This window comes from Terrapene carolina, unplaced genomic scaffold (genome assembly GCF_002925995.2).
Source record: "Terrapene carolina triunguis isolate 2854851 unplaced genomic scaffold, T_m_triunguis-2.0 Scaffold85, whole genome shotgun sequence".
Lineage (NCBI taxonomy): Eukaryota > Metazoa > Chordata > Testudines > Emydidae > Terrapene > Terrapene triunguis.
Window position 1 is genome coordinate 44,823,328 of NW_020664436.1, and position 26,812 is coordinate 44,850,139.

General features: G+C 38.3%; 1 protein-coding gene across 1 annotated transcript in view; it reads right to left on the minus strand.

The window, feature by feature from the left end:
• UTRN (utrophin) overlaps positions 1 to 26,812 on the minus strand; it is a 513,556-nt gene that overhangs the window by 356,293 nt on the left and 130,451 nt on the right. The window contains exons 25-40 of the mRNA XM_026649537.2: positions 24,724 to 24,894; positions 22,411 to 22,590; positions 21,516 to 21,650; positions 20,863 to 21,012; positions 18,708 to 18,869; positions 18,300 to 18,428; positions 17,647 to 17,820; positions 16,836 to 16,991; positions 15,541 to 15,711; positions 12,787 to 12,966; positions 9,807 to 9,935; positions 9,503 to 9,673; positions 8,291 to 8,452; positions 7,641 to 7,778; positions 7,095 to 7,247; positions 2,227 to 2,403 (exon numbers count right to left, since the gene is read on the minus strand). Coding sequence (XP_026505322.1) covers positions 2,227 to 2,403; positions 7,095 to 7,247; positions 7,641 to 7,778; positions 8,291 to 8,452; positions 9,503 to 9,673; positions 9,807 to 9,935; positions 12,787 to 12,966; positions 15,541 to 15,711; positions 16,836 to 16,991; positions 17,647 to 17,820; positions 18,300 to 18,428; positions 18,708 to 18,869; positions 20,863 to 21,012; positions 21,516 to 21,650; positions 22,411 to 22,590; positions 24,724 to 24,894 — 2,538 coding nt within the window. The remainder of the gene's footprint in view (positions 1 to 2,226; positions 2,404 to 7,094; positions 7,248 to 7,640; positions 7,779 to 8,290; positions 8,453 to 9,502; positions 9,674 to 9,806; positions 9,936 to 12,786; positions 12,967 to 15,540; positions 15,712 to 16,835; positions 16,992 to 17,646; positions 17,821 to 18,299; positions 18,429 to 18,707; positions 18,870 to 20,862; positions 21,013 to 21,515; positions 21,651 to 22,410; positions 22,591 to 24,723; positions 24,895 to 26,812) is intronic.

A 26,812-nucleotide genomic window follows, 5' to 3' on the forward strand; every position in this document is an offset into this window, starting at 1 on the left:
AGCAGCAAGAACATTAGTAACTTCAATGACTTTAATTAATCACCTCCGCTGAATTTTGTAGACAGTGAATAGATCACTCTTAGTACCAACATTAAGTGTTGCTGCCAGTTAGCATGATGGTAGAAACACATATCAGAAGAATTCATCTAAATTTTCATCCTGTGTCTACCACTCTATATAGAAACCATGAGAAAAATTCAAAGTTACTCTAAAATTCATGATTGGGTCTTTCGGTAAGCTCACTTCAGGTGTTCAGCTACCAAAGCAGGGTAATTAACTACATCAGTAACAGCATGAAGTGGCATTTTTTCTTTCGTTAAGCTATTAAAAGTGATTTTTAAAAAATGCCTCTATTTACAAAAGGTCTCTTCTGCAGTTGGGTCTGCAATCCTTAGAACAGTATTGAGGAAGATCAGCTTTTTGTGCTCCACTGCAAATGGACAGCCCAGTTCTTCAATCTCAGGAAGACTGAAGGGAAATTGGCAACTTTTGCAATTGATTTCTTAATAGCTGCTGTTCATCTGTGATATTCTGCATTTTCTTCCTCCCATTGTGCTGCTAAACCTCTTACAGTTGCCCAAATCACTCAAGCAACATCTGGCCTAGTCATCATACACTACCCAAATGTACTTCAATTGTCAGTGAGACAAACAGCTCTCCTTCTCCCTTGATATAATAATTCTGTGTTTGATCAATAGCAGTGGCTAAGAAAACACACTTGGGTCTTTCAGTCTATGAGCTTGTTAAGCTTAAAGTTGTATTCAATGTCTGGATGTTTCTGGGCACCTTAAACATGTTGTTCAAATTAACTAGAATCCAGTGGGCATAATTTGTGTGGTCAAGAGTAAAAACCACAGAAGAAGCTCAAGTCAGGGCATCTAGCTGTTGAATGACGTTTATCTCAGGTACTGAACACTTCTAAGGAAGGATGCCAAACTGCAGTGCTAGCACTGTACTGAAACTGGAAACATCTGGGTGCTGCCATGAGACTACTAATTCATGTTATGTCTCAGCCATTTATCATGCACACACAAAAATCATGATGTACAAGCACAAAATTGGCTCTAATGCAATTGAGAGCATAATTAGAACATAGGGGCTTAAAATAATCATCAGAACGGCCATACTGGGTCAGACCAAAGGTCCATCTAGCCCAATATCTTGTCTTCCGACAGTGGCCAATGCCAGGTGCTCCAGAGGGAATGAACAAAACAGGTAATCATCAAGGGACCCATCCCCTGTCGCTCATTCCCAGCTTCTGGCAAACAGAGGCTAGGGATGCCCATCCTGGCTATAGCCATTGATGGACCTATCCTCCATGAATTTATCTAGTTCTTTTTTAACTCTGTTGTAGTCTTGGCCTTCACAACATCCTCTGGCAAAGAGTTCCACAGGTTGACTGTGCATTGTGTGAAGAAATACTTCCTTTCATTTGTTTTAAACCTGCTGCCTATTAATTTCATTTGGTGACCCTAGTTCTTGTGTTTTGAGAAGGAGTAAATAACACTTCCTTTTTTACTTTCTCCACACCAATCATGATTTTATAGACCTCTATCATATATCAATAATGACCTTTGATGCAATATTACAATAGTGCATAGGCACTATTAGAAAAAACTTCACAACAATTGTGCATATGCTGATTGCGCAATTCTGTCTGTCATGACAGACAGATCTAGAAAATGTATAACCAGTACATGTGCATGCTACTATTTTCAGGGTGTCCCTATATGTTCATTTTGTTCACATGCTTTATTACTTCACCAACTTTAGTGATTTAATTCTGAAGACATAAATCCAGCTCTCTTCTGCAGCCATGAAAGCCTCCCTGGCCTTGGAACCAGTGTGTTTCTGCTGCAGAAGGAGAGGCAGTCTCTTTGCATCATCTGCAAAACTCAGAGCCTTGCTCTCTGCAGGCTCTTTCCTTAGCAGTGCACAAGGGGTGGGAGAAGACTGGGAATGGACAAATGCCTAAAAGTCATGTAGGACCATTAAGGTGCAGTAACCCCCATGTTGCGGTTCTGCAGCTACCTCCATGGCAGAGGATGAAGGATGCTACAAATTATTGCAGCCGCATGCCAGTATGCACTGGCCAAATGCAAGACTCTGGATTTCATTCAAATGGATAGTTCTTTTGATTTATCTTCCTGTCCTGCTGCATTATAACATACAATTGTTTACCGTCGGGGGGGGGGGCGGAGGGGGGGGCGCGAGACCAATTCTTACCTGGGGTTTGAACTGCATCTGTTGACATGCAGCAAACTGGGTTTCAACTTGTTGCCAGCGCTGACACACATTGGTGTGCTCTGCTTCCCCAACTGGACCATATTGGGACAGGTTGCTGCTCTTCTTCTGCAAAGCAGTGAATTCTTCACGGTGCTGTTCAAGCTCCTGAAGCAGTTCCTGCAGAGTACACCTAATTACAGCTGTCTGCAATCACTGAAAAGTTATTTCCCCCTTTTCACACATCATTCAATGGGTAAGCACGCCAGGTGTATGTATATTACTACAGTACTGCTTTGTAAATTCAGCTTTTCCCCTCCTTAAATGTGGAGATGCAGAACAAACAAGGCCTGGGGAAGGACAGTAATTTCTGCCTCACATAATTATATCCCTTGCTACTTGGCTCACTCCAACTAAATCTCATAAGCCTGGTGTTTTTCTTTTTAAAAAAATCGTAAGAATGGAAGTTTGGCGCCCAACTTTTGTATCTTAAGCACCAAAAGATAAAAAGCAAATCAAACATCAAAATGGTAGAGCTATTGCCTTGGGAGACGTGACTGGATAAGCTAATTGCCTTTTCCATCACTAATTTCACTGCTGAAAGGGCAGGTTTATTAAACATTTTGACCCATATCCTCAAAGATATCTAAGGAGTCTAACCCTTATTGCTATCAAGGGAGATAAGCACCTAAATACCTTTGAGGATCTGGGCATCTCTCTTTACAAAATACACATCTTCAATATGAATGGGGAATACGCACACAGAGCATATATTTTATACAATAAGGTACCTCCGTTCATCAAGCTTCCACTGTATTCCCATCTTTGCAAATAAACATCCTGTTGTTCAGGAAAATCCAGCATTTCAAACCACTCTTGCCATACACACTGAATTCTGGAAACAGACTTTTTCATTTGAGTATTGAGATTGCTGTGTCAGTTTTACCTGCTCATTTGAGTTAAATCAATGCAGTCAGTGAGTGCACAAATTTGCTACTTAACTACTGCAAAAGAAATTGCTCACAATTAGGAAATCCTGAGGTCTTTTTAAGTAAGATGAATAATAAATACAGAATAAGAGGAAATATGGAGAGCTTTACTTAACTATGAGAGAATATTACTTAAGAGCCTCTAGTGGTTGTGTTCTGACCCAATTAAATGTCAACACCAGTTTATCAGGAAGAGAACAGCATGGGTACCAGCAGCAAATTCCCTTCCAATCTGTAAAATGAACATTTGTTCACGTCAAATAATTTTCTAAAACTTGGGGTAGGGGAGGGGAGTAACTAGTTTGAGAACTATGTTTACTTGGTCCTACCGCAGCGCGGGTGCTAGACTTGATGATGTCTCAAGGTCCCTTCCAGCCCTACATTTCTATGATCTCTGGAAGGGAAGCCAGACTGGATTTGTTTTTAAGTACATTAAAATGCAGCCTTGTTTGTCTGTATAATGTCTTGAGATTTTGTGGGAAATTACATTTCCCGGCACTGAGTGGAAGCAGTTCTTCATCCCACAAGGAGACATGAGACTCTGTTGGTTTACTCTTTTGGGGCTTGCTTCCTCTCAGAGATTCTGTGTCAGGAATGCACAGTATAGAAGAATCCAGTGAACTGGAAGGAACTCTTGGGTAAATGGTGAAGATCTGAAATCTGTGCTGAGAGGCCCCTACTGTCTTTCCTGTCCAAACCCATTTGGACTCAGTGTCCGAAAGGGATATGGGCAAGGTGAAAGATTATGATGGCTCACCTCAAGATTAGACAACCTCAGGAGTTCCCTTTAGCTATGAGATTTGTCCTTTGTTTGATGGGAAGCCTTAAGAGGCTCTTTGTAGAGTATGAGCGGAGGAGATTGATCCCCTTGGGAATAAGCTGCTGTCTGATATGCAGGGAGATCTCAAGCACACTATGAAGTAAATATAGTCCCATTTTAAGATGGCTTGTCTCAGGGTGCCTGCCTCCCAGTGCAGCAGTAAACCCAGATGGGTTATGCACATAGGCAGAAGTGATTAATGAAGTACCTGATAGAGCAACCAGATACAGGTTCGGCAAACTCAGAGCCCATCATTAACATCCCACTGATCCCGCAGGTACACAATAGAAGCTTAATGATTTAAAATGTCCATCTAAAGGGGATTACCATTAATGTGAACCTGAAGCCTTAATGTAGCTATCAGGATATACAAAATAGCTAAGGACAGCAGACCAGCTCTTATAATCTTATTGCATCAGCCACCTATGACAACCATGGGGCACTGTAACTCTAAATGACATGTATCACAAATATTTCATGCTATATAGGTCTCATTCGGAGCATGAACATTCCCCATCCCCCTCTTTAATTGGTCCTGGGTTTAAAAAGTTACAGAACAGTTATAAAGAGATTGATTGGTTTTAATTATGAAGCTTCATAACCAGAAATTCAGAACTAACTTCATAGATTGCCTAACCCCCAAGCTTGTCCAAGAAATTACTTACTGCTTCACAGGGCTTTTCATTGTTATTGCATAAAATATTAAACTAATTGTCATGGCAGCCAAACTATCTTGGTAGGATGAAAAGGAGAAATAAAAAAAGAAAGTAAGGAATTCGTATCCTCAGCATCTAAAAACATGGATTTCTGGACAGAAACTAAATCAATAAATAGTGTTTGAGCAGAAAGTCCTTTCAAATTAGTTGGGAACTTCTAGCTGTTTGGGACTCTAACTATGACACACAATGTAACTCTCATAAGTAATATTTCACCGTTTGTAGTTAAATATTAATTCTCAGACAAAAAGTATCTTTAAAGAATTATGAGGTTTACAAAGTGAAGTACTCAGAAGTTTGGACATGACAAAGTGAAAGTTGCTTATGAAACTTTAACTGCATCCTCTTTTGCATGTGCCTTGATAGTCCGGGTTTTTTACATGATCACATACTAGTATTCAAATAATACAAGGCATCAGAATCATACTATTTTATACTACCTTGAGTACACGTGTGTATAACTTTATGCATAATGTAAACAAAATTAGTATTCTCAAAGTTTAAGAGAAATGATTTCATATGCTTAATATCTATGTTTAATTTTTATATTCCACTGAATTACAGAATATATCATTTTTCTTTAGAAAACTAGCACACAATCCAGGAAAGATTTATGCACATGTTTAACTTTACACACATTAAGTAGCCCCACAAACTTCAATGAGACTTTATATTGTGTAAAGTTAAGCACACGTGTAAGTCTTTGCATGATCAGGACCTGACATATTAACATTTGTTTTAAAAAAGAGGAGAAACCTAAGAAAAATCTTATTCATATTTCCAAGTTAAAATTAACAGAAAATGAATTTATGAGGATTTAGTATGTAATTACTTCTTTAGACAGAAATTTATTCTTAATTGTGTACAAATGTGTTTTTCCCCCAAAAAAATTGGTGTTCAATTGGTGTACAAACCTGTACTTTTAATGGTTTGTTTCCTTTTTCCAGTATTTGGCGTGAATGTTGTGAGTTCAGTATTTGGCGTGAATGTACCCTTCATATTCTATTTATGTTACATGCACACATTTTTAACACCATTTATACATGGCTGCATAGAATCCTGATACTGCAAAGAGTTCTCTATGGCACAGTGTTCCCCATGCCAGCAGCCCCATTAACTTCAGTGAGCCATTGATATGCAGCTCACTGGAGAATTGAGACTACATTTACATTTTATAATAATAATAATAATAATAATAAATAATATATGGAGATATACCTATCTCATAGAACTGGAAGGGACCCCAAAAGGTCATTGAGTCGAGTCGAGTCCAGCCCCCTTGCCTTTACTAGCAGGACCAAGTACTGATTTTGCCCCGGATCCCTAAGTGGCCCCCTCAAGGATTGAACTCACAACCCTGGGTTTAGCAGGCCAATGCTCAAACCACTGAGCTATCCCTCCCCCCCCCATATACAATAAAGCTATTACACTGTAATAGGATTTAAACAGGACCACACAAACCCAATCAATTCAGTAGCTCTGGGGTATACAGAGTATAATTCAAATCTATGAAGATGACCATAATAAAATACAATAAAAAAATGATAAGGTAATACAAAAATCTCTTTAAATACATATATTTCAAGTTTTAAGAGATACATTTGTATGTGTATATTAAAATTGAATGCAATTTGACCTAATGGGCACCACTGAAGGATGGTGGATACATAGCTTTACAGCTCTCTTCTCCACTTCCTACAATCCACAATCATCAGCAACTGGATTGCTTTTTTTTCCCCCCATCTAACATTCAACAGATATTATTCTGCAACTCTTTTAATACGATTATGGATGTTGCGCCATCTCCAGACATTCTAAGAAATCCTAAAAGGCAGAAGCTGTCAGATCACCCTCTTAGGAGCCAAGATGGCCAACCAGGGAAAGGCTTCCCTTCTGAGACTAGATGAAATTATGGACTGGCTAAAAGTAAGTCGCAAGTGAACAAACTATCTTGAGAAAAATATCTGAAAATATAACAGATCAAAAATATTACTAGTATACATCAAGCTAATTTGCAAAGTTTAGCATCAAGATTAGAGGAAGCTGAGAACCTTAACTAGAGGCAGCATTAAACACTTGCCTATAATAAATATTTATATACAAAATAACAGATTTAAAAGAAAGTTAGACAGGGGTTGCTACGGCTCCCCCAATAATAAGGCAATACTCCAGGCTAATCCAAGACTGACACAAGCTGATGAAACACAATGGAAAAATTAATACAACCCTTCTGGACACATTCCTTACCATGGTAGCATCAAAAGAATATCCCTGAGCCCCAGCACACAATTCTAATATGAAGTCATTTATTACCTCCACTCTTAATTTTTGAACATCTGTATTTACCTGTAGTTTTTGTTCATCTTCCTCTCCATGCAGTCCTGACAGACGGCGCTCTGTCTCATTCAGCCAGTTCAATAGACTGTCCTGTTCTCTCTTATATTGTGAAAAAGCAGGGGAGAGCTCCACCACCTGCCTCCTTTGAAAAGACTTCAGTTCCTATAACAAAATAGGCATGGGGGATACGCAGTTTGAGAAAAATAAATTGGGAGATGGATTTTACTTATTTATTTTAAATCAAGCTCAGATTCTGTTTAGTGGGACGTGGGGATTAACTAATTATAGCAAGTTCTGATTGGCTTGGGGGACAGATTTAAAAATTCACAAAATCAAACTGCAGAAAAACAAAACTAACTTTGGGGAATATTTTTGAATTTGGGATCACTGAGGTTCAGTCAGTCATTTTTTCTGTATGTACATTAAATATCCTGAAGGCTTTCATCCCCTAAACCATGCTATTAAGTGGTCACAATCAGATTTCAAATAAGCTTCCAGAAGTCCACCACGTAGACTGCACCAGAAGTCAGTCATGTTAAAACTCTGAAGTCACACCTTTACATTGTTGTGCCTTGTCTGCAGAAGCAACAGCTGCAAGCGGATCTTCTCCCTCTTGTTGTCCTCCATGGGCCGCTGTAACAATTGCTCTCCACTCTGTAAAACCTCCTCAATCTGGGCTCTCTCTACATCCATCTAAAATTATAGAAGCTGATGGTCATTTACAGAAAGCCATGTTAGAGTATTCAAAATGGATTTGCTGACTGCCTGAATGCTAACAAAATTAACACTTCAGTACTGCTAAGCATCCCACTGTCACCCAAAATAAATTGGAGCTGAGAAATTCCAATTCTCCACAAGCATCAAAGACTAAAGGACATATAAAGCCATCGTTAAAATAGATTGAGACAGGATGGGGAGTACTCACTGCACCAGCCAAAGAGCAGAGTGAGCTAGGTAGAGAGCACAGCTTATCCATGCTAGGGTGAGGAGGAGAAGCTATTCTACTCATCCCCCTCATTCTGCACCAGCTGCTCTACTTTACTGCCGATTTAAAGTGGTTTTCAGTAAAACTGTTGATATTACATATTCATAGAGATATCAACAATTTCCTTTTCACAGAGATCAGTTCAGTTAAAAGACACTGCTGAATTACAGAAACAAAGAAGAGGTGATGAAGCTGTTTAATTCATCCATTCCTCACAAACCTTTTCATCTTCATCACTTGATTCCATGTGCTTTTCCACAACTTTTAACATATTTTGTAAATCACTCTCAAATTTGTCGAGGTCTGCAGAAGCCACTTCAGGTTCCTGGGGTTCTGGCTCAACAGGAAATTTATAAGGCAAGGGTTCCTGACCAACAAGTATCTGTAGCACAAAGGCAAAACAAAAACCACACAAATTAAGGGATCAATCCTGCAAGTACTGAAGTAACTCATGTAAATGTGACTCTCTGTGTAAGTAGTTATCAATACACATGCCTGTCTGCAGGATCAGGCCATAAAACTGTATATTGAACTATTTATTTTCAGAAAAGAAAGCTAACTCGCTCCCTGCCCAAACAAACAGTATTGCTCATCCCAGGATTCAAAAATCCTGAATGAGGTTTCCCCAAAATCATGAGATTTTAAAAATAATTAATTTGGAGTGTTTTCATTTGCATTCTGGTATTTGAGCCTTTAAGGTTCATAATTTCAAGCTATTTTCCACAACCAAAAGGGCAAGAAGCTTAGCTTTCTTTAAAAAGAAAAGTGAGATTCTCATTATATACATGACCATGACAGAAAAACACCAAAATATCATGGGACTTGTAATGAAATCGCAGGAGTTGCCTCGCTACAATAACTAGAGATAGCTAGGTAGAATGGTACATGCCAGAGAGTTTCTGCCAATGAATTCCAGCCTGCAGGCCTCTGGCTAGCCTAGTCCTGTGGCCTCTCTCTAACAGAGACTGACAATCATGCCAAGATATGGATTTACCTTATGGTCTACATAAATGACCAATGGATAATAGATTGGTGACACTTAGGGTGACCAGATAGAAAGTGTGAAAAATCAGGACAGAGGGTAAGAGGTAATAGGCACCTAAATAAGAAAAAGCCCCAAATATTGGGACTGTCCCTATAAAATTGTGACATCTGGTCACCTTAGTGCCACTGCACCCTTTCATCTATGATCCAATTCAGGATTCATACCCTGCTGATCGGTAGGTGTGACTGGCTACTTACTGAATCCATTAATTTTTGCATATAGAGAAATGATTTACATAGATTTACATAGAAAAAGAAGTATCTTTGTATATTAAAATGAAGTTATCCCTATGAAGCCATTATTAGTAGTATACACATAAAAAACCATTTGAATAATGTGTGTGTAATATAAATTAACTTCCTGGTTTTGTGACTCTTTCTTGCTCACCTTCGCACTTTTGATGTGCTGTGATACCTTCTCAAAGTTCCGGTTCAGTTCAGACAGCTTCGGTTCGACGAGTTCACGGCATGACACGCCACGACTGTTCATTAAGATAACGGCTTGGTCCCGCACGTTATCCACTCGGAGACTCACACCATCTAATTCTGATGTCAAACGCTGAGAAGCAAAAGCAGCAGAAAGTTACTGCAGTGTAAAGAAAAATCAACCAGAAAAGCTAACTCAATCTCACATGGAATCAAAAAGTGCTATTCTTTTATAACTCCCTGCTTTAAAAGATTAAGTTTGCAACCTTCACGGTTTCTTCCTTTTTGCTCGCCGGCTTTTTCTCAGTCTCATCCAGCAGGGCCTCAGCTTGATAGAGCCAAGTACTTATGTGGGCAACATTCTCATCAAAGATCTCCAGCTGGCTCTGGTGATTCTGGAAAGGGAAGCAAAAAATATATCCAAGTAAGAAACACAAAAATATTTTTAAATGTCCCAGGTAGGGAAAGCCTAATGAAATATACAAATGCTACACACACTTTAGGAAGAAAAACATTGAACATTTTATAGCACTTTTCACAAGTTTCAATCAACTTTATAAAACATTAACCAGTGACTCTACACTCTGATGATGTAGGTAAGAGTTAGTGTCCCAGTTTTACAGACAAGGAAATGGACAAAGAAAAGTAAGGTGTTTTCCACAAGGCCACACAATTCTGTAGCATAAACAGGATTAGAATTCAAGAATTCCTGTTTTACATCACAATTTCATCACTAGTCCACGATGACTATCGGAAAGTGGTGCATTTTCCCTTTTTAAAAGGATATTTTTCTCCCCCTGTAGCTGTGTAAGAGACCTACACAAACAAAAAAAAGAAATTGACCGATTCTACAGGAGAAATACTGAAATGGACTGTCAGATTCACAAAGAAAACACATGACAAAAACAGAATATTCCTCTAACCTCTATCAATTATAGTAATCTTAGATGTTTCATATAACAATACTAGGTAATAAAAATTACAAACAAAAATCACATTTTAGTCTGAAGTTGAAGAAATACCTTTTTGTTTATAGCTATCAGTGTTTGGTGTGGTTTTGATATTTTGTTGCCATTTATTCAATTCCTGTACTCTGATTCATCACATATCATATGCATTTCTCACTTCACAGAGAAAGTCATGCAATGAATATCCTAATCCTTCTCCTCTGATTGGCTCACATATTCAGAATTTTTAAACTGTGTGCTAGCAACAGAGACACATGCATCTCCGCACTCCCTTTGTCTGATGCTCCAAAATGCCCACTGGAGAAACATAGGATAGTTATTTTCACAGAAGAGGCTTGCACATTATAAAGAAAGAACAGGTGAGGAAAGGGGCGAAAGGGGACAGATAAGCAGGAGAGGGGGCCAAAAGGGATTTCTTTTTAAATTTAAGATACAGATATTGGCCCCAATTCAGGAAAGCATCTCTATTCAGGACAGCACTTAAATTTAAGCATGTGTTTAAGAGCTGTCCTGAGCAGAGATGAACTTAAGCAGGTTCCTATGTGCTTTCCTGAACTGGAAACAGAAACCACCCTCAAAGTGTCAATATATTACACAATCACAAGCTAAGCCACCAGGAGCTGGGGGTGCCACCCACACATTGCATTCAGCCTCCCACAGGGTGCGGAGAAAGCAGTATTTTGTATTGCTCAACAAAGATTGTTGCAAGCTGATTAAGAAGCGGCACTGGCAGACTTCATGGGCGAGCAATCGATCTATCTTTGCTTGTTTCTTTTCTTTACAATGCAATGATGCTAATCACAAGCAATATAGCAACTTACTTAGAAAAGGTTACATAGAACTATATACCACCCTGGAAGTCATCAAATCAATGATTCATTAACAATGTTGCTATTTATTTGTATTGTGATAGCACCGAAAGGGCCCCAGTCAGAACTGGGAGCACATTGTGGCAAGAGCTGTAGAAAAGCATAAGACAAAGTCTTTGTCCCAAAAGGCTTGCAGACTAATCTGAGCTGGTCACAGATGAGTATGATCGTAATGAGGACAAAAAAAGGATGAGGGAAGGGACCTGAAAGTACCCAAACTAGTTGTGGGGGGGAGTTCAGGGAGAGGGGTGAGGCGGGGGTTGCTTTGTTATTTTGGTTTTTTTTTATTCTATTCCATAAAATCAACTATCCCCAACTAATGCCTAAACCATTACAGGATACGTGATTTCTTATAGGTGTCACAATAGAGATGGGTCTTGAGGTGACATTTTGATGAGAAGAGGGTAGTGACCTTCCATCCAGATTAATTCAGGGGAGAGCGCTGCATGTATAAGGAGGGCTGTAGAGGATGGTATGGAGACAGTTATGGGATAAGCTAACAAATGGGTGGGCAAGACTGGCATCACTGGTGGATCAGAAGAGGCAGGGAGGTGTCACAATAAGGGACTAGAGAGGACAAGTAGGGCAGAGCAGAGCTACGGTAGACCATGAAAGTAAAGACAAAAAGCTAGAACTTAAGTGGTGAAATAGAAGATGCCAGTGTAGGGCTTTAAAAGGGAAGTAATGAGATCCACGCAATAAGCAAACATGATGATGCTGGCAAGGTGCATACTGAATGTATTGGAGTGGAGTGGCATGTGAGATAGGGTGACTAGCAAGAAAGAAGTTACAGCAGCCAGAAAGAAAAGCCTGAATGTTGAAATAAAGATATACACCCGATATAACACGAATTTGGATATAACGCGGTAAAGCAGTGCTCCGGGGGGCGGGGGAGGCTGCACACTCCGGCGGATCAAAGCAAGTTCGATATAACGCAGTTTCGCCTATAACACGGTAAGATTTTTTGGCTCCCGAGGACAGCGTTATATTGGGGTAGAGGTGTATCACTGTTTTTATTCATTATGACTAAGCATCACTTCCAATGTAGTGAGTTAAAAATGACAACTTGTCTGTCTGCCTCAGGAATTTATGTAGCTCCATCACTGTAACAAGTAGGGACTAGCAATGTGCATTCCATTCCCAAAGACCTTGTGGGGGCCAACGTCTGTAAGCTAGTCTGAAACACATACCGCCTCAAAAGAATTTCCCAGCTTCATTTCATAGATCTTCATAACTTCGCTCTCTCTGTCTGCACAGCAAGTGGGCTGCCAAAAATCTATCCCCCACTTCCTTTAAGACAATTTGCATGGTGGAAGCTTTACTGTCAAAGTAGAAAGAGGACTCTAAACTGCAAATGTTTCCGGGGGGTGAGAGAACCACACACATGAAATATTTTATTCACAATTTACCAACAAGGTGTTGCACCAGTCTTCAGTCCAGGTCCGAACTCGACTCCAGCCTGCATTAAGAACACAGAGCTTCTCCTCCAGGGAAACCTCACTGCCTTCCACCAAGGCCTGGAGAGCTGCACTGCTCTCTGTGATGGTGTTCAGATCAGCTTTCCTTCTTTCCAGCTCTCTCAGTACATTCTGAAACAAGATAAACACTTAATAGCACACCCACCACCTCCGGTGGATCACAAAAACAAGGTGGCAGTTAATTTTTTTTTTTTTAATGGTTTATTGCTTTTCACCTAAGAAAGGATGCGCATTCTGGAGGCCAGTTCCAGAGCTTAACTACTATCCTCGTTAGAACATTTTTCTTAATATCTAACCTAAATCTACCTTGCTGCAGATTATGCCCATTTTCTTCTTGTCCTACCTTCAGTGGGCATGGAGAACAACTAAGCATCATCCTCTTGATAACATATTGGAAGACTGTCAGGTGTCCTCCCCCAAGTCTTCTTTTCTCAAGACTAAACACACCCAGATCCTCATAGGTCAGATTTTCTAAACCTTCCCTCATTTTTGCTGTTGTCCTCTGGATTCTCTTCAAGTTGTCCACATCTTTCCTAAAGTGTGGAGCCCAGAACTTGACTCAGTACTCCAGTGCCAAGTAGAGTGGGAATTAACTCCCACATCTTACATACAACACTCCTGTTAATACACCCCAGAATGATATTAGCCTTTTTTGCAAATTCATCACATTTTTGGCTCATATTCTAACTAACACCCAGATCCTTTTCAGCAGTACTACTCCCTAGCAAGCTATTACACATACTATATTTGTGTATTTGATTTTTCCTTCCAAAGTACTTGGCGCTCATCCTTATGAAGATTTCAACTTGTTGAATTCAGACCAAATTCTCCAATTTGTCAAGGATATTTTGAATGCTAATTCTGTCCTCCAAATTGCTTGCAACCCATCCCAGTTGGTGTCATCTGCAAATTTTATAAGATACTCTCCATTCCATTACCAAGTCACTAATGAAAATATTAAACAGTACTGAACCTCAGACTGACCCTTGTGCGATCCCATTAGATACACTCTCCCAGTTTGACAGTGAATCATTGATGACTACTCTTTGACTATCGTCTTTTAGCCAGTTGTGCACCCACCTTATAATAATTTCATCTAGAACATATTTCCCTAGTTTGCTTATGAGAATGTCATGTGGGACAGTGTCAAAAGCCTTACTAAAAATCAAGATATCTCACATCTACTGCTTCCCCCATCCACTAGGTCAGTAACACTGTCAAAGAAGGAACTTTGGGTTATAAAGAAATATCCAGCAGGGATTTGTGAAGGCAAATCATGCCAAACCAACCTATTATCTTCTAGGGGCTTACAAATTGAGCGTACCAGTATATTTCCATATATATAATATAACTTTATATAAAATATATAAATAAAATATTATTGCACTTCACACACACACACACACACAAACACACAGTGTAGTACTTTGAGGCACTCAGCCTTCCTTCAGTTCATTAGGTGAATAATTATTTATTATTGATTAAACTCTATGTTCTCTAACTACAGCAACAAATAATGAAACACAAATAAGCAATTAAGTTAGAAAAATGTGTTGAGTTAATGGAAAACCTGACTGCTGAATAACTATTGCATCAGATATAACATGACTGTATTCTTGCCAATGCAATACTGCAGTTACGAACAAATCAGGGAACCCCAATAAATTTCCATGTGTCAGTGTGATGCTATAAATCCTTTAATTTAGAATAAATTGAGCTTGTCAGAAATTTTTTCCCCCTTTATGGAAAATTTCAATTTATCATTGAAAAACCAAAACCCAAAATTCTTCAGTTTTTCCAACAAAAATCAAAATTTTCCACAGAAAGCACACCAAAAAAAAATCCCTTTCCATTGAAAACCCAATTTTCCACCTAAAACAGTTTTGATGGAAAATTTCTGAACAGACCTGTTGCTATGATAGTAATATTAGTGTGTGCATTGATTAACACCTTATTTATTAAGGATTAAGAACGATGTAGGAGACATTATAAGATAGTTAGACATTATTAAACAGCTAATTCTTAATATCTTTAATATTGTACTGGCATTTATACAGAATAAATACGCTCATAGTTTAAGACATTTGTGATACCACAGATCTGATTCTGCAATGGTCAACTCCAGTAAGAACTAAGCATCTAACAGGCTTGAGAATAAATGGATGCCAAATTCTTAGTAGAGAATGGAGTCCCAGATAGAGTCACTACAGTGTTAATGCAATAAAAATAATAATTAATCTAGGAATTATAATTATGGCTGTCAATTGCTGTTGACAAGCAATTCACTCAAAACAAATTAACTTGATTAAAAAATTAATCACAATTAATCAGAGTTTAAATCGCACTGTTAAACAATTATAAACATTTTTGGATGTTTTTCTACATTTTCAAATATATTGATTTAAATTACAACGCAGAATACAAAGTATACACTGCTCACTTTATATTATTTTTATTACAAATATTTGCACTATAAGAAAGATAAACAAAAGGAAGTATTTTTCAATTCACCTCATACAAGTGAATCAATATATTTGAAAATGTAGAAAACATCCAAAAATATTTAAATAAATGGTATTCTATTATTAGCAGTGCGATTAAAACTGCAATTTTTTTAATGTCCCAATTAATTGTAATTAACTTTTTTAATTGTTGGAAAGCCCTATTATAATATAGCTTGCTTACTTTAGCCCAGCCAATTTCTGTATCCAGATCAGCAAGCGAACTCTCTGAAGTAGACTTCTGTACTAATTCAGTCTCTGTAAGGGCTAGCCATTCTGACAAAGAGGCAGTTTCTTTCTTCATTTTGCATGCCAGCTGCAATGCATGTTCCAGGTCTTGTTTCCCTTCAGTCACCTGCAGAAAGAAGCCAGCAATTAAAACTCACTTGAACACATAAAATCATGGCATTGTAAAGTTGTCTTGTATTACAAAGTGCCCTGAAAAGAATATTAAGTTCTTTACAACTGTTACATCTTACTAGAAAGAACAAAATAACCAATTTCCTCTTGCTAACTGATCAACAGTTGAAACTACATAATACACTTACAAAAAGATCAGAATAAAGAAATGGGCATGTCACTTCTTTATAGCTACTAACTGACAAATATAACCACTGACTAGGTGATCACTAACAGACTGAAGCTTAAAGCTAAATGAACTCCAATGTAATAGGTTTCAGTGGTAGCCGTGTTAGTCTGTATCAGCAAAAAAAAAACAAGGAGTCCTTGTGGCACCTTAGAGGCTAACAAATTTACTTGGGCATAAGCTTTCGTGATCCTGCAACTGATTATGAATTGGTGCAGCAGTTTGCCTACACACTGTCAGTTCATAGACTCAGAGACTTTAAGGCCAGAAGGGACCATCATGATCATCTAATCTGATCTCCAGCACACTGCAGGCCACAAAACCTTGCCCACCCACTCCGATCAGATCCATAACATCTGGCTGAGTTACTGAATTCCTCAAATCATGTTTTAAAGATTTCAAGTTACATAGAATCTGCCATTTACACTAGTTTAAACCTGCAAGTGACCCATGCCCCGAGCTCCAGAGGAAGGAAAAAAAAAAAAAAAAATTAAAAAACAGGTCTTTGACAATCTGACCTGGGGGGAAAATTCCTTCCTGACCCCAAATATAATGGTCAGTTGGAACCTGGTAGGTTTTCCATTTCTCTGACCATCCTAGTAGCCCTTCTCTGCATTTGTGCAGTTTGAATTCATCTTTCTTAAACATGGGAGACCAGAACTGGACACAGTATTCCAGATGAAGTCTCACCAGTGCCTTGTACAACGGTACTAAGACTTCTCTGTCTACTGAAAACACCTTGCCTGATGCAGCCTAGGATTGCATTAGCTAGTTGCAAGACCTTAATTTGAAAATCTGAAATCAAAACTACCACTGCTCCTACATGAGTATTTAAGAAAAGGAAGAAGATATATGCTCTAGATTATATGGTATATATTTGTCACTCTTCTTACCTGTGCACCCAGATCATTATAAAGAAATTTTAGCGCTGTGAGATGTTCATCCATTCCTTTGGGATTGTCTGTTTGCTGTTTCTGTACAATTTGCCTTCCTGTCTTGATTACAGTCTCCACCTCAAGCTTCACTTCACTTAGAGTTTTATACAGTTTCTGAAACCAGAGAAAAATACATTTTAGCGACATTTTAGGTTTTGTAGGTAACTGTTCCCTGGGATTGTTAAGAACTTGGACATCACAATGCATATAAATGCTGTGTATCATCTTCTTCACGTCAAGTAGTAAGAAGCAAAATGTTTGATCACAGATCAATTCTCAAATTTCAGATGATCCATTTTCTGCTTTATTATTAAACCTAATATTCATAAAATGTACTCAATTTCATAATTTGCTGTATATCGCCACCAAAGGAGTTGGCAAAGATTTCCTATGATCCATGCTCTTTTTTACATAAGGTATTAGAATTAAGCTAAAATGAATACTTGTCTCTAAAGTGCATGTTGCCTCCAGAACATGAGCAATAGCCAGGGTGGGGAATTTTGATAAGTGTACCACTTATATCCTGTAATTAACAGTGCATTACCCTTATGACTACATATTTTCCACTCAAAAGTATTACAACTTTTATCCAAGCCTTTACCTAGTAACAGTTCTGTTTGTATACTGTGGCAAGTTATACTAGCATTTACTTTAATCAGGATACAGAACTAAGCAAAAAATCCTAAGCACGTCATTTTAGAGAAAGAGAATGTTATATATGGGTTAAAAATAAAGATTTAGAAAAAATCCACCAATAAAAGTGCTTTACCATACACTTGTCCAAGTGACCCTGGATTACATCGGGGTCAGTATCCTTCACATCCAAAACATGGAGTTCTGCCTTTACACTATCCAGTACCCGCTTACAGTCCAACATGCGCTGCTCAAAATTGGCTGGTTTCTGGAAAAGTTGATACTTTGTGGATACCTCCCGGAGTTTCCTCTGTTTATAAGAGCACCAAAAAGGATCATTTTACATTAATATCTGAGGTTTGAAACAATGTTTAAAGCTTCTCCCTTCAGATTCCATTTCATTTTTCTTTTACCATAATTAAACAATTCTTTGCATGAGTATGACATTTTCTGAGTACAATTTAACATTACATTATCCATCCTTAATTATCTTTCTTCTGCAGCACAACAGACCTCAGACTCTACCACACATACTTCCAAAGTAACCATTCCAATTAAAAGAAAAAAAATCCCTTCTGGCTCTGCGCATTCCAGTCTATGAAACTTAAGGAATTAACTCATTGTTAACTCCTCCCCCTGGTACTTTCAGCTCCCCATTTAGACCATGTAAATGCATCCACCTTTTATTTTTAAAACCTGGTTGATTGCACAAAGTGATTTGCAGGTGGACAAAAGTGGTTTACAACTGGAAGATGACTGAGCCTAAATTCATGGCTGGGATTTCTTTACCTGCAGGGCATCCAGCTGAGTTCCAACACGAGGGGACCTGCATTCAGCGGAAGCTGCGGGCAGTGACCGTGCATTTTTCTTGAGCTCCTCCAAGGTGGATTCATGAACTGTGATTTCTGCTTGAATTTTCTGCCAATATGTAAAAGCATGGGGGAGATAAAGGATACTAAACCCTTAGGGTATGTCAGATATCAAACAATAAATCCACTCTGAAGAAGTGTATCGTAAATACTATGAAGTCTATGCTGACTTTGATGACTGCTTGCTAGGTTGAATGCCATTATGTCCATTACAGCAGCTATTCTAATGCATCCTTCCCACACAAACAGAATATGCTACTCCAAGGAGTAATCTATCATCATCATACATCAGAAAATCTTATGCAGTGAAAAAGCTCTGCTAGAATACCTGGGCCTCCTGTGGCATCTGGAAGGCATCTATTCTATCAGTCAAGTATGAGGCCAACTGTCTATCCAGCTCTGCTAAGTTTTCCTGCAAGACCTGCAGCATGTGGTCATTTTCCCGCATGGCCTGAAGCTGCTGTTCCAAGGCAATCTGCCTGCTCACTGCCTAAAGGGGAGAGAAGTATAAGGAGATGTTCTGCATCAATATTTTTAAGCTTTGACTCAGAATATGAAAAATAAATTCACACACAAAATAGTCATGAAAAGGAACTCTACACAGCACTGCCTTCTGAAACCTGGTGTGCGATTTATACTACTAAATTGATAAACAAAAAGAGTAACACAGAAGGGAAACTCATGTTAGGTCTGAGTTATTGAGAAAGTCCTTTTTTAATCATCTCAGTAAACAGAAGCAAAGTAGTTTCATACAGCTGTGTTTCATGAATTGGATAGTACAGGATTTGGAGAGTTTGTAACATGCATCAAAAAACATTTCTCCTTGACTAGTATACAAACATATATTTCCTTTGTGAATAATAAACTCTCTTCACAATTCTTTTTCCATCTACAAAAAGGGAATGTTACCTGTAGAATCACTCCTCAGAAACGAATGGCAGTGCTGGTTCCCCTACCACCAGCATCCATGCACACAAGAAACACACACCTACCTAACTTCCAAATGACCACACTAGAAAGTATCGTCAACGCAACTACCAGGAAAGAAGGTTATTTGGAAACCAATTACCAAAGTGAAAGAAAAAAAATCTAAGAATAATATTGACATATAAATTTAAAAAAAGAAAAAGCACATCCCTACACACCATTCCAAGATAGGGCAGCCAATTATCCAAATACACTGGACATAGACTATGCTTCTCTGTCCTCACCCTTCAAGTAGGAGCCTGGGTTACTGGGTTATGTGATTATGATGAGTAAATTTAATAACCTGAGATGCAGCTACCATTTCACTGCCCATTATATCTATATCACATATTTCAAGACTAGAAGGGACCATTGTGATCATCTAGTCTGATCATCTCTATAACACAGGCCTTTATAACACAGAGCTTCACCAACATAATTCCTATAAGCATATACTTTAGAAAAGCATCCAGTCTTGATTTAAAAATTGCCAGTGAAGGAGAATCTACCACAACACTCGGCAAATTGTCCCAATAGTTAATTACCTTCATTGTTAAAAATTTACACCTTATCCAGTCTGAATTTATCTAGCTTCAACTTTCAGCCATTGGCTTGTTTTATACCTTTCTCTGCAAGACTGAAGAGCCAATATTATCAAATATTAGTTCCCCATGTACGATACTTTTAGGTAACCAAGTCACCCCTTAACCTTCTCTTTGATAAAGAGATTGAGCTCCTTAAATCTAATACTATAAGGCATGTTTTCTAACCCTTTAGTTATCCTCATGGCTCTTCTCCAACTTACCAACATCATTTTTGAATTGTGGACACAAGAACTGGACACAGTATTCAAGCAGTGGTCACACTAGTGCAAAATACAGAGGTAAAATAACCTCTCTACTCCTACACAACAGTCACCTGTTTACGCATCCAAAGACTGCATTAGCCCTTTTGGTCACATGTCACAAAAGACAAGGAGGAGAAAAAGAGACTCAGACTTTAAGATCAGTCTGACCTCCTGCAATGGCTTCCTCACATACTTTATTTCAGTTTGACTTTGTTCTAATCATATTCAAGAATAAAAATGGCAACCATTCATGTTCTTTCAGTGTTGAGGAAAATGTGCATTGTAGTCCCAGAAGCATCTCTCTTTTGCTAGAATATAGGATAGTGGAAGAGGAAAATTAATCTGGAGTACTGGGATGAACTCCATTTCAAAGAGCATTTTAAGTTTTGAGAATGAAATGTCTTCCATTTTGTCACAACTATTTGGAAAATGAGGTAGCTTTTCCAAATAATAATGAATTAATAGAAACATAGATGATATTGTATCTGAGTCTTATGGCGATTTTCTGAATCAAGTATTCCTGACTCCATTGTGAACACTTTTCTGTCTTGTGTCCATGATTTGAATAGCCTAACCATAATAATTTTAGCTTTTGTTCAAACCCATTTGAGTGCACTAAGCTGACTGTGACACTTAAAGGCTTCCTCCCACCACACCCCCAAATTCTTACCAAGTGACTCAATTCTTCATAGCGGGCATTGAAAGCCTCCAATTTTTCACTGATGATGTCATCAAGAATCCCTCCATCAATCAACGTCTGACCAAGCTCCCGAATCTGGGTTCGATTATCAGCTGGATGACGCAGGACAGATTCCAGGGACTAAACAATGGAGAAAAACAACTGTTAGGATGCTGAATTCTGCTTTGTTTTTAGAATTCAAATTTTGATTGTATGCACAGCACCTTTTATACTCCAAATGTCCTCTAACAGAATGAGTTAGGTACTGCTAGTGCAGTGACTGTAGAGGGCAAGTTCAACAATCATTTTTTCAACAGGTAAGTCACAGCACTTATTTTCTATTCACAACTATTCCAAAATGAAGGCTACTGGGAAGACTTAGCAATTTATAGGGGGCAGAAAATAACATGCAACTGTATCTCTAAATGATACAAAGTACAATACAATTACCAGGAAGGCTAAAGTTTTTCTTTTCACTGGTTATCTTTACAATTATCTGTACTGTAGATTTAAATAAATGATATATTCGTTTGACATAGGAAATGAAAAGTTCAATATACATTTTTGTCTTCAACTGAGGTTTATTTAGACATTTCTTAACAGAGCTATATGAAATGTCACCAACCCAATAGGATGACTAATACCTCAAGAGCTTCATTGACAGCATTCAATTTATCAGGCAGATTTTCTGTGCTTTGTACCCTTTCCTCCAAAGAGTTTAGCCAAGCGGTTTCTAGGTCCAGATACTGAAGCAGCTCAACCCAACAGGACCATACCTCCTAAAGGTAATAGAAAAACTGAAATTAGCCTGAAGAGCATTTATTCAGATGCCTATGAGTGTTCTAAGTGTGAACAGATTTGCCTACGATACTAGAACAATGAGCACTATTATTCATAAATGCAACAAAATTCAGACACACATTACAGGTTCTGTAGGTTAGGTTCTGGAGTTGGATTTTTTTTTAATTGGCTCCTGGACACAAGAATATTAAAAAAAAAAAAAAAGTGTTTCATAATGTAAAGAATCTAGATATCTGCAAATCACATAATGCAACATATGAAATTTACCTGCAGAATTACTATGTACACTCAGATTATCACACCATTCCACTCATCTTTCCTTTGTAAAAATGACCACATTTACTCCTATCCCACACAAACCTATACTTATTTCAGTTTTATTATTAGAGTTACATGAAAAAGGATAAATAATAATGTTGCTCTGGAGATTCTTTTTGCCATTTTGGAAGCAGTGGCGATAGATAACAGAGCTGTGTGACAGCACTCCTTGGCTAGAGAAATGTTTATTGTAATACAATCTTCTGTGGGCCTAGTTACTGGACAGAGTATAAAAGCAAAACTAGGTGGTTCCGTGTGGATTCCAGTAACCTACCCCTGAAGAAAAAAAGCGATAGCAAACTCTGTGTACACAAAGGATATTGGATTTAATGATGAAACCTCACATTTTAAGTGTCCATCACCATCTTTTTCTTGTGCCTTTTTCCTGAGTTTTATTAATTTGAGAGCTATGAATCATACCTCTAAAGTGTGGCATTTCCCCCGGATCCGATTACACAGTAGTTGGTAGTTCTCTAACACAATGTTAAGTTCGGATGTCAAGTGCTGACCACCAGATGGCACTTTTGCAGCTAACACCTTGATATTGTCTTTCAAAATCTTCACGCGCACTTCTTTCTGCAACACATCCTCTTTCGCTCTCTAGTCAAAAAGATGTATTACTTGATCAGCCTCTGCTTAACTCAGTGTTCCCCACTAATAGTTAACATAAAACAAACCAAAACAATTTACTAATCTGATAACTAACCATTAAACATTATTCTAATTATAGGCTTAAAAGGCTCATCCTTATATTGCTATGCTTACGTATGAATGGACCAAATTCTGACTTGTACACATTTTGACTGAAGGCCATGTGTCTGTGTGTGTTTGTGCATATTTTACATACACACACAGATGGTAAACAAATACACACAGAATGGTCTATTGAGAGAGTAGGGAGCTTCCCAAGACTTCTGAGCAGTGGAAGATTAAGACATATGCTGTTGATATGTGGATTTGAATCTTGGCTGGCAGAACTTAATTCCAACAGAACTTAGACTCCAAAAGACCCATGGGCAATAAGGGATATGAGAGAGAAGCACAAAGTGAAGTCAGTGGAGATTCAGGTGGGAAATGGATTGTTGGCCCAAGCTATCTTATATTACGTCTTGTGCTGAAATTTACCACACTGCAATATTATGTATCAGAAGACACCACATAATGCAAGCAGAGTAGCATGCTAAATAGAAGTTAAGTGGCAGCAAAGGGCAGGAAGGCAGCACACACATCAAGCCAAGGACGGAGGCAGTTTGGTCCATAAGAGAATGACAACATGAAGTGACAGCCTCCTTACCAGAAAAGATATTATCCCTCTGGGTCAGAAAAGGTAGAGATAGGTGCTCTTGGGGTCCTTTTCTCATCTCTCTCTGTAGACCCTCACCTCCCCAGTTTGGACTATATGCACACAGTTCTATTCATGAATTCTTTTAGGATGGGATTTTCAAAAGTGTTCATCATTGGTTTAATTCTTCTCCCACTGAAGGCAATGGGAGTTTTACTATCAATTTCAATGACAATGGAATTAGGCTTTTGAAAATCCTTGAAAAGATAGAGATTTCTTTTCCTTTCAAATATTAAATTCAATCCCAAAATAATACTTCATATCTAACTAAACTCTTCTGTTTTTGATAAAGGGTATCTGCTGAAACTATGGTTAACCATCTAGATTACTACAATGTCCTTATCACATTAAGTAGTATAGGGTATGAATCTGGACTAAACAGACACAGACTGCACTCAGATTTCTCAGATATTTATTCTACTGAAAAGATGTGAGGAGGTCCTCTGGCCTGCGTTATTCAGGATGTCAGATTAGAAGATCATTATAGTCTCTTGTGGCCTTGACATCTATGAAAAACCCTTGCTGAAAACTGCTTCACGAAGACCCCTTGAGAAGAGCAATTTACAACTCTGAATGTAGATTTGTCAGCATAGTAGAAAGTAAAAATAGACCCTATATTTAGTATTCCACTGGATAACCTGGGTCTATAATTGTTTTAATCCAGACAAAAATGCTCTTGTCAGTTCTGTACCTTCACCAAAAAGATTAGATCATATAGCCATCTGTTGGCTCAATTATCTATATTCAACTAGAATAGATATTTTAAATTTGAGACTACTGGCCTGAAAGTTGAAAGGAGCAGGGACACGGCTGCTTTTAGAACTATTAAAGTCACGAATTTGTCTTGGTTCCAAAATACAAAGCAAATTTGTTTCAATTTTTTTCCCCACATGGAGACACTATATTTATTCAAGGAAATATAGGACTCTGACCCAATTGCTGTAAGCAGATGGATCAGTTTCTAGAATTGTTAATTTACTAAGTATAATACCACATTTTCTTCCTCCCCCCCCCTCAATTTTCGGCTCCCGCAATAAATTTCTATTGTTCTCACTTTTCACATCTTTCCTTCTCCCCACCCCCACCCCAAACCCAATTTCCTACAGACACCAACCCTGCTTGTCGGTCAGGGTGGGTAGCCTTTTGTTATGGAACTCTTGCTGCTCTTTGCCCAATGAGAAAAATCTGCTTATTCAGTCTGTGCTTTAAAAATTAAAATTCCATAAAGTGTAGTTGAAGAATAGCACTAATCTTATCATGAGCAGGACTCCCTTCCATGTAAGTAATCATCATATAAAACTCAAGGTAAGCCCCCAGACAAAAAGTGTTAAGTGTTGTGTTTTATTTGTTTGTGCGTAACCAGGTCTTTGTAATGATCTAGTATTTCTGACCTTCATTTCCTCTACAGCATTCTCTAGTTCTTCTGGAGATTTGTACTCAAAATCTCTCTCCAAGTATTCCTCTTCAGCCTGCGTCATCCATTCTTGCATCTCTGCCAAATCCTTCTTCAAGTTTACAGTTTTTTCCTGACTTTCAGACAACCGATTTTTCTGACTAACAATCTAGAAATGCCAACAAGAAAAGTTAAGGTGGTTTCACTATTTGAAGTTGCTCACATCATTTGAAAAGCATTTTAACATAGGCTCAAAGTCAAGTGCAGCTAATTAAATGCCCTCAACCAAAACATTTTTTACAGTTCTCTTTTTAGATAAAAAGATTCAGAAATTCAAAACTAGTCATTTGAGCTATTTTAAGCAGACCAAGCCACCTGCTTCCATGGAGGAAGACCAAGATCTGGAGGGGACAAAAGGTACGTCTTTCCTCTCTGAGTATAGGCTGGTGACACTCCCTGAGATACTAGAGAGTATCAAGTGCCCTTCGGTATCATATTATTAATACTTATCTTTTTAGTTTATAAGTATCAGAGGGGTATCCGTCTTAGTCTGGATCTGTAAAAAGCGACAAAGAGTCCTGTGGCACCTTATAGACTAACAGACGTATTGGAGCATAAGCTGCCGTGGGTGAATAAATAAGCAGTCACTTAAGAACTTCACAGGTGTCCCTTTGTTGCTCACCATAGCCACTCAAGACACAGATTCTCCTGCTCCAAAAGTACATGCTCCTGCCATTTTAGTTAAAGGAAAGTCACTAGAAGCAAGCAGTACAGGGCATATGGCACATGGATGTGTAGTTCTTTTTCTATCCAGAAGAGGTACAAACACACATTCTGATTAATGCGCAGACCAAAGACTGGAGAGGGAAGGTCAGGGCTGGAAAACTAACAGGGGAAAAAACTGTTTTCAGGAGGGTTTTGAAGGATGGGTCAAAAGTTGGGTGGCACACAGTGTCAGGAATAACATTCCAGACCTCACAGGCAACTTGAGAAAAGGCCTACAACTGCCTGTTAAGGAAAGAGAAGATGAGCAACAGGCAAGTTGACTTGGTAAATCAGATAATCTTTAACTACAAACAATTAAAAAGTGAACAGGAAAAAGATCTAAAGCAATGATACCCATTAGATATGGGAATAATGCATTTGAACTTTTAGTGTATTTGTCAGAGGATTTACTGGGCCAGGGTTGAGCTTTCAACCATTTTAACAGTGAAATATATAAGGTGTACTGTAATTTAGAACACAAGTTTTGTTTTAGGAAACAAAAACGTTATTTTTACCAGCAGCGAGGAATTACCAGTCACTCTAGAGAACAGATTTTTTTAAACTCCATTAGGGGGACATCATAACACAAAAGAATGGTACTATTTTCCTTTTAGGGTAAAATTTTAAATTTGGGCTTGTCAATCTCAAACTTCTTCCCTTTTGTAAGCCACTTTCCAGACATGCCTGAAATAACACTTCCTAATATGGCACTCAACTGCATTGAGTGGAAAACCAATGGACCAGTTTGAACAATGCACTAAACTAAAATCAACCATAATTTAAATTAACTGGATCTTTGATCATTTATTGTAAAATGAAATACTGATTTGACAAAGTACAATATTAAAACTATATTGCCCTGTGACAGAGTGCTTGGAATCAGCAATTTAACCAGCAGTCTGGTCACTGTTTAGCCAGTTAGGCCCTGGGCAGGGCCTGATTAAGAAGAGGAGTTTCTGATTATTAGTTCAGATTGGGGTTGTGAAGCTAATGAGCCCATTAACAAGGAGACTGTATAAAAGAACACAGGAAGGAAATACAGGTGACAGAAGGAGACAAACAAGGCTAGCAGGAACTGACAAAAGGCAGTTCTCTGTGCGGGGGAAGTTGCTCCTCCCACACGCTTTGGAAAACGAGTAGTAGTAAAGCTATATAATATTGTAAACACTGTGACTGCACTAGTATGTAAAAACTGGTGGAGTGACACACTGTAAATAAACCGCATGGTAGTATCTACAGAAGGGAAGGTCTCTGTGCAGTCTGTGCAAAACAAAAAGAGGACAAGAGCAATGGGACCCTGTCACATACCTGTTTCTTTCATT